This window comes from Ixodes scapularis, unplaced genomic scaffold (genome assembly GCF_016920785.2).
Source record: "Ixodes scapularis isolate PalLabHiFi unplaced genomic scaffold, ASM1692078v2 PGA_scaffold6__148_contigs__length_123643588, whole genome shotgun sequence".
NCBI lineage: Eukaryota > Metazoa > Arthropoda > Arachnida > Ixodida > Ixodidae > Ixodes > Ixodes scapularis.
Genome location: NW_024609881.1, coordinates 24,620,810 through 24,629,286, shown reverse-complemented (window position 1 = coordinate 24,629,286; position 8,477 = coordinate 24,620,810). Strand labels below are relative to the sequence as shown.

Below are 8,477 nucleotides of genomic sequence, written 5' to 3'. Positions count from 1 at the left end.
CCGACCACCCCGACCCCTGTACAGATGTGGTACAGATGACCTATATGCTGTACAGTGACGCACTTTCCTGTTCTGTCATACTTCCGAGTTGCTGCAAGATGATTTGCCGCCAAGAGAGTTCCCCGCGCACAGAAAACACATAACACCAGTGTTCACTATGTTCACTTTGTTTTTTCTTTAATCTGCCATGTGCTTCCAGCTGGCTGTTGAATTCCTGTGCCAGGAGCTCCCTGGACCTGTGCTAAGGAGAGTGAGGTACATGGTTTGGGTGGGCTGTGGTGGGTGTGTTAACTTGATAGCAAGTGCTTCCATAGGCGTCGTATCTTCAGCCTCTGTTGCACTTACTATAAGGTTCACAACTGCTTGTTCAAAGCCCCAATATGTGCGCTAAACAACTGGTGGGTCCCAAGATGTCCCTGGGTGTCTACAGGTGTCGATAAACATCCTGCGAGAGGACTGACCTGTCGCTACAAGGATTTCCGCCAGTGGGACTCAGACTTCCACAGCCCTGGAAATGGCAGCGAGCGGAGTGCGCATTAAAAATTGATATGCCAATACCCGCCTGTCTTAGGGAGAGTTTAATCCTGTTTGCTATTTATAATATTATTGTATCGCAAGTGGCTGCGTGAAAAACCTTCATGATCGTTAGCCAGAGCTGTGCGAGGGTAGCTCGGCATTCTTCTTGAGGTACACCCCTATACCTTCGACTGGGCACAAGTCCCGTGCTTGTGTGAACCCAGAAACTAACAGGGTTGGAGGGGGCTTGGAACTCTTACTTGGACTCCTCCAAGTAACAGTACCCAGCCTGCCGGTCTTCCGAATGTAGCGAGTTGACAGCAGGCACCGGTCTGAAAATGCTTGCCGAGGCGAGAGCCAAGCGCATAGTTACTGGTAAACTCCGAGAAATCCATATTGACACTCGTCCATAACCGAGTCTTCCTAAAACTCTTGGTATATACAAGGTCACTGTACAGGGTGTCGCAGAAAAAATTTACAGGGTGTTTTTTTACTGCAAAAACAAACTAGGCATCGCCGAACGCTCATTCTCCAACGCAAGGTAGCGCTAGAGGTCACAACCAGATGGCAAAGTCTCAGCCCGATCCGATACTTTATCCAAAAGTTATAAGTGATTTTCTAAAAATTTCAGTTGGAAAATGGCGGCCGACGGAGTTTTCGAATACACGCGGCTCTATGGACACCACAAACCGAAAACGGGCAAAAATGGACTCAATCTTCCCATTGAAATTTTCAGAAAATCACCTAGCTATAACTTTCAAATAAAGTATCGGATCGGGCTGAAACTTTGGCATCTGGTTGTGAGCTCTAGCTCTACCTTTGTGCGGAGAATGAGCGTTCGGCGATGCCTAGCTTATTTTTGTGGTAAAAAAAACCCTGTAAATTTTTTTTTGTGACACCCTGTATATACCGCAACCCCGAGAATATACCTAGGCCTCACACGGATAACGGACGTGCATCAAAGAGGGTCAGAAATGTTTACTCTGCGGTCAGAAAAAGTTACTTGTAGGGCATAACAGAAGGCGAGGTGAATCCTTTGTCGACATCTGAGCCTCTCCAAGTTTAATCGGTCAAAGCCTCCAGTGAACTAAGAAGGGCACGACGAGCGATGAATGACATTCCGGTCAACGAAGGAAGGATGTCGGAACAGGAAAGTACATTGTGCAGGCAGTGTGGGGGTCTGGGCACATGGCACCACCTGCCTTAAATTTTAAAAATAGCTCGGAAACGTTGACGGCAGTTTCGGTTTCTTAGGGAGAAAGCAGTTGTGAACTTGATAGTGAGTGCGACAGAGGCTGAAGTATAAATGAACATTGATCCTTTGCTCAACTTACGCCACCAGGGCCCATTTGCTCGAAGCCAGTATGATGCTGATATGAAGAAAGCAGAATAAAGTAAAACAGCTGAAGTAGAAACTTCGGAATCTGGACAATGGTTGGTGCCACCTATCCAAATAGAATGCCTGGAATGGGGTCCATATTAGAGCACTGCACGGGACTACTTTTCGAGACCAGGCCTGGCCTGTGGTATGCCTTCTTAATCAGACCCAGCCCAGGCCCGGCCTGGTGAGAAGCCAAAGCATGCCTCATCTCTTCAATTCCAAGGTTCCCTGGGGAGGTGGTGGTGCATTTAATTTGTCTACTAATTTTCATGAAAGATTCTGTCATATCGCACTCACAGGGTGAACATACAAAAGCTTACACAAATATAAAAGCTTACCCTTGGTAGCGAGAGGGCGTTTCTTTTTCTTCAAAAGTTTGAAAAGGAAAGGAGAAGGGAATCGCCCTGTCCCCTGTGATCGGATTGCCCTTGTTTTCTCGTTTGCTGGCAGCTGTCCCACGATGCTGATGGATTCCCCGGGATTCTCCGTACCTTCTTGCAGCCGGCTTTGTCCCCCAAACAGCTTTCCTTATTTCTATGATTATTTTAGTGGTATCTTGCGAGATGGCAGTTCTGTTTTTTCGTTTCTTTCAAATGTCAACGATCAATGCGTTAGCATTTTCTCTCAATGCTTTAGAAAGTTTGCTACGCCATTGCTACACCCAGCTGAGGCCCAAAAACAATCCGTGCTACCCGGGCCAGGCCCGGCCCGCGGGTCGGGACGAGCCCGGGCTTTCGGATTGGTCAGACTCGTCCCAAGTGACCCCAGCAGTGCAGCAAGACGGTTCCAGGTTGAGTGATTGGGCTAGTGTGCATGCTACTCGGACGTCAACTCGAACTGTGTGGCAACGTCGATGAATACACTACGATGGAAAATTCCAGCAGTACGCTTAAGCAGCGTACCCCGGGCTTGATGTAATTCTTTCATTTTTTTCTTTTTGTTTCGTTTTTTTTTTTTTTTCATTTCTTATTTTTAGTATCGTTTGTAAATTGCTTTCTCTTCTGAACTACAAAGAAAGAGAGATGTAACAGTTGTGATGCAGCACGCACACATGCATACTTCGTTTGGATAAAGAAGAGGCAGTTCGTTCCTGCTCACTGAGCCCTATGCGTCGTTGACTAATTCAGTGGGCTCTATCAGCACCAAACACCAATTCTATTCTTACGTTGTTCTGAAAAAAATATTCAAATCCATCCAGGTAAAGTTTAATTCTGCGTGTGAGCTTTCTCCATGGCACCCGAGTGCATTGCTGGTGATGCAGACTTATGCTATTGGCTATTTGTATGTATGTCCTTTAAGCTTTTCGGCGGTTCAAGTTAACCTTATTCGCGACTCCAACTAAACAAGCGAAGCATAGCGTTCTATATTCAAACCTGAACAGTGAGGGTCTCGCGCTAATTTGTTCTCGTGCAACGAGATTGTTGGTCGCGTGGTGGTGAAAAAACAAAGTTGTTCAGTGACGGCATGAAAGCACTTGCTTGGAGATACGGATGCACAGCTTGCACGTGTCGCCATTGTTGGGTACCGACGGTTATTTCTACTTCCAACTACAACTTCTGCGGTGCGCAACTAACACGACGAACCGAACGCTCGCGGCGTATAAAATACCGACATGGCCGCAAATGACGTCACATGCTTGCTATGTATTTTGTTCCTTTCACTTGAAAGAGCCTTTGTAGGCCGTGGACACATTAGATTAAGACATGGAACACTGACGGTTGAATCGCGAAGAGGGTGGGATGAGGACAGTGAGAACAAGGCTTCTGGTGCGCGGGGAATACGAGACGGGAAAATTGAACGCGGGGTTTTTTGAAAAGTGGGGCTAATGACGCGGGGCTTTTGCAACAAGAATTCTGGATGTGGGGAAATCATGCTACACCCGCTTTGTAACCATGTACTAGCTGCAGCGTTTCTTAAAAGGCCCCTGAAAAGGGGCCTTATTGTTTTTAAACTGTCTGGTTGGGACATGCGTCAAGAAATAAATCTTTTTGCGAAAAAAAGAATTTTTTAGAGCAATGTTGATGGCGAGATTTATTTGAAATTCTGCGCGCAAAGTCCATGACATCACGGAATGGTCATTCACTCAACGAGATGGTCATTCGCGCTTTCCACCGCAACGTGAAGGCGAAGCCGATTCTCCTCGCGGCCGGAATGCTGAGAGAAAAAACAAGTGGAAAGAAGGTGACTACCGACATAATCGCGTCTCGCGCCATGAATATTGCTAAAAAAACTATTTTCTTTCCGGTTCGAATACACTTTTTTGACATAAGTGTCCCAACCAGACTGTTTAAAAAAAATATATTTTTTTTCTTTTTTGAGGGGGGCCCTAAGCTAAGAAAATGAACAAGAAACTGCAATTTGTACGATGATATCCAATCTATCAATTCTGGTAAAGAGAGCCAGGAGCCACAATTAAAGCACCCAGGAATAAGTGCCCAGCACAACAAAATATTGCGGTCAAGTAAGTGCTAGATAGGAATGGTTGAAAAGAAGCAACTGTCGTTTATTAATTTGCAATTACAAAGATGCCCGGGCTGAGGAGAACGAGTCCAATAAAATCGGTTCAAGGTTCCTCTAGACTCCCAAGTCTCTTTTTCATATGTCTTAGTCAGTTCCGAATTTTCCACAACTTTCGTCAATGGAGTCCCGAAGGGGCATTAAACAGTTAATCAAAATCGGTACAATGCACATTTATAGCAAAACCGGCAGGGCAGTGCAAGGGATTTAACTAGCAACGTCCCAACCGGTAGCAGGAAATGTCGCGGTGCACACACTCACTCGGCGATCACTGAGGAAACCGCTAGAATAAAATCTTGGAATGGTACACGACGTCAAAAAAAAATTTCGAAAAACGTTTCTTCACGCTACTTAAGGCCCGTTCACACACTTGCGTTTGACTACGACTGACCGAGACAAGACCTGTTTTTCAAGCCTCCTGCGACTGCCCACAACCGGCTGCACAGCAATGCCAAGTTGTAAGCCCTCACAAGAGGTTTAAAAACAGGTTTTTAGCCTCTCCGGTTGTAAACAGTCCCAAGTGTGTCAACCAGCTGTTGCTTCGATGCCAAAGTCCACAGCAACTGAAAGAAACAACATTATAAAATTTAAAACTGCCAACGTTTTTTTCTTTTAATAAGCAAGATTGAAGTCTGATACACACAAACTTTTGCCATGTTTGTATCTTCCTTGTGATGGTAGTATCAAGAGAAAACGACAGAAGTTTTTACAAACATATCAGACCCTGCCTCAAGGAGCACGTCTCGAGCAAGTTCTAAGGAGCTTGGTTCAAGGGAGCTTGGAACCAGAACTAGACCATGACCCAATGTACGTTTAGGTGCAGAATACAGAGTAGCTACTCTGAAGTGCATTAAAGGGACCATGAAGCGATTTTGAAATCGAATTTCATCCACCGCACGTCGTAAAAGGTGTCAAAGAACCAAAGCACAGAAATAGAGAGCCCAAAAGATTTTCCCACTATAGAGCTTTTAAAAGAGAAGCGGACTCTTTTACACCTTCTTCCCTTTGAAAGCTCTCTGCCTTTTGACTGCGATGAATCTGCGGTGCCACGGCACGTCAGCCAAAGCCACGTCGCCTATTGAATAAGAGGCTACATCACCAGTGTAGCAATCATAAACAATAGCCGACGAATGTTTCTTAAAGTTTTGTTAAAGAATATTCTTATCCACTTATCCACATTTTGATGAATAATTAGCGATGCGATCGAATTTGCTGAATTTTATAATGCGCGGAGCTATGCGCCATCTATCGTGTGGTAAACTAAGCAAGAGAAAGATAAGACTGCGCCTGCGCTCTTTCGCAATCCCTGCTCTCTGCTGAAAAACATGTCGTCGGTGGCGATCGTTGACGTGGTGGAAGCTCATCGTTCCGTGCACAGCGCTATTTTTGACTGAATTTTCGTCGCATGTCGCAATGATAACTTAGCCCGTCCGAGGAGGGAAGATCCATCCACTTAAGCGGTGATGTTGTGGCGGCACCCTCAAGACAGCAGAAATGCTTGTGTTGTCGTCTTTTACTTCGACTACAGTAGTGCTTTCTTAGCATTTGTCTCCTCGGACGTCGCCCGGATTTCTTATTTTGCGCATTCCATGCTTGTGCTCAAGTTCAAGATATTACTGGTCCGTACTGAATTTAAAGGCGTGCATGAAGGATTCGAATTTCAACACATTTTCATTCCTTGAACGATCGCAACGTCTATGTAATCACAAAATCATATTTCTATGTTGCTATATTTCTGCTGAGATTACATCAGTGCGGTGATTTTTGTACTATCAGTAAACTCATTTTTTAAAGTCGTAATCGCCTAAGATGGTGTACTGCATTTTTTCCTTTTATTTGTTCGTCCACTCTGCCCTGCGAGCCTATCCTGACGAAATAAAAGTTAATAAAGCTCGAGCCCATTGAAAATTCTGTGCATTTTCTGCTATGCCAGTGAGTGACGGCGCATTTCCTTCTTTTTAGAAATACCGCGAAAACGGCTGACGGCGGAGCAGAAGCGGCTGTCGTGCAGACGACCTGCTGCGCTTTGTACCCGCGTATGGGACAGGCCTGGGAAGTATTGCGATACAAATGTATCGCGACAGTATTATAAGGATACAGTCGAAGCTCGTTAATTCGACTCTGACGGTTCCTCGAAAATAGATCGAATTATCGAAGAGTCGAATTATCGAATATCGATCAAAAACGAGTAACGACGTACGTCACGAGAAGCGGCGAAAAGCCAACCGTGACGACGGAGTTGTATTTCGAAAAAAAACGCCAATATTTTCTGCTGCCGCATTCCAGTCAGACGCTTCGCAAAAACAAATTTCCGCATATCCTCAATGTGCGGCCACATTGTCTCGTCGGTGTCTTCAAACGTTGAGAAGTTCGCAAGTACATCGAGCACAGCGGATGCTTCGGCAGGAGATGGGCGTGGCGGCAGCTCTTCGGCGTCACTCTCGCAGCTGTCGTCCTCCTGACCCTCGGGACACTGAACCGATGCGATGATTTCATCGTCAGTCAATTGACCGCACACAAGCACTCCATCATCTATCGCAACGTACCGTATTTACTCGCAGAATGAACGCACTTTTTTTTCCGAAAAATCGATGCAAAGTTAGGGGGGGGCGTTCATTACGCGAAGTAAAATTTTGCGTCCGTATTTGTCCGTATTTACTCGCATAATGAACGGACCTTTTTATCCCGAAAAATTTAAGTAACTTCTTATCTTTTTTGCGCGCGGCGCCCGACCCCGTAGCCAAACTAAGCTGTGCAAATAAAAAAAAAAAAAACTTTCTTTTTAATTCCTTAGGCGTTTTTTTTTTTTTTTTTGCCGCCTTTCGCAAGCTGTTTTGTTTGCTTAGACGAGGGCTCTCCGCTTATCTTTATCCCCTTGCGCACGGCGCGCGACGCACGACCCCGTAACCAAACTTCGCTGTGCAAAAAAAAAAAAAAAAGAGAAAAAAAGCTCTTTTTTTTTTTTGCTCAGTTCCTGGGTTTTCTTTTTGCCGCCTTTCGCAAGCTGTTTCGTTTGCTTAGAGGGCTTCTCCGCTCCTCTTTCTAACCTCCTTGCGCGCGGCGCGCGATTCCCCCCCCCCCCCCCCCCCCCGTTAACCAAACTGCGCTGTGCAAAAAAAAAAAAAAAAAAAATGAAGAAAAAAAAGCTCCTTTTTGTTTTCTCTTAATTCCGTGGTTTCTTTTTTTTTTCTTTTTGCCGCCTTTCGCAAGCTGTTTCGTTCGCTTAGAGCTCTTCTCCTTGCGCGGGGCGGCGCGCGAACACCAAGTCCAGACAGCGCTGTGCAAAAAAAAAAAGCTCCTCTCCATTTTTTTTTCTTGCTTCCGTTGGATCTTTGCGAATTTCTTTAACGCCTTTTGCAAGGCCTTTTGTTTGTCCACGCTGCCCATGCATTCGCGACCTCGCTGCACCAGGATGGAAAAGTGCGTTCATTTCGCGCGCGTGGGGGGGAGGGGGGGGGTCAAAATTTTGACGTCCGGGTTGGGGGTGCGTTTATTACGCGAATAAAAAAAAAAGTCGAAATTTTGAGAGCCGACTTGGGGGGTGCGTTCATTACGCGAGTGCGTTCATTGTGCGAGTAAATACGGTAATCATCAAAACTAACGTTTTCGGGTAGAGCGGACATTAGAGCACTGCACTCTTCGTCAAAGTTTTCATCTTCAATTGTGGTTGCCAATGTTGTAGCCGATGCAGTTGCCGATGTAGTAGCCGATGCAGACGTAGTAGCCGATGCAGTCGTCGAACTCGCGGTATTTCCATAACACGAGAAACCACAGTGACGAAAGCAGTTTGCGATGACCTGGCTTGGCATGTCCGTCCAAGCTTTAACAAGCATATGAATCGCTGCCAACAGAGTGACTTCATAGCGCTTACCCTGGTCCAGACAAAGCAATATTCTTGCCATGAGATGCTTGCGGTACAAGCCTTTCAGGCGTTTGATTATTCCTTGATCCATTGGTTGCAAGAGTGAGGTGGTTGCGGGTGGAAGGAAAATCAGGCGGATCATAGACAGCTCCGGCATTTTTGTGTGCGCACTGCAGTTGTCCACTACTAACACGACCTTGC

The 8,477-nt window shown here is 45.8% G+C and overlaps 1 protein-coding gene across 1 annotated transcript in view; it reads right to left on the bottom strand.

Annotated features, from left to right (window-relative positions):
* Positions 1–4,376: 4,376 nt before the first annotated feature.
* Positions 4,377–8,477, bottom strand: part of LOC115309111 (zinc finger protein 629) — a 29,076-nt gene continuing 24,975 nt past the window's right edge. Inside the window, exon 12 of the mRNA XM_029967281.3 lies at positions 4,377–4,977. Coding sequence (XP_029823141.2) covers positions 4,906–4,977 — 72 coding nt within the window. The 3' untranslated portion in view covers positions 4,377–4,905. The remainder of the gene's footprint in view (positions 4,978–8,477) is intronic.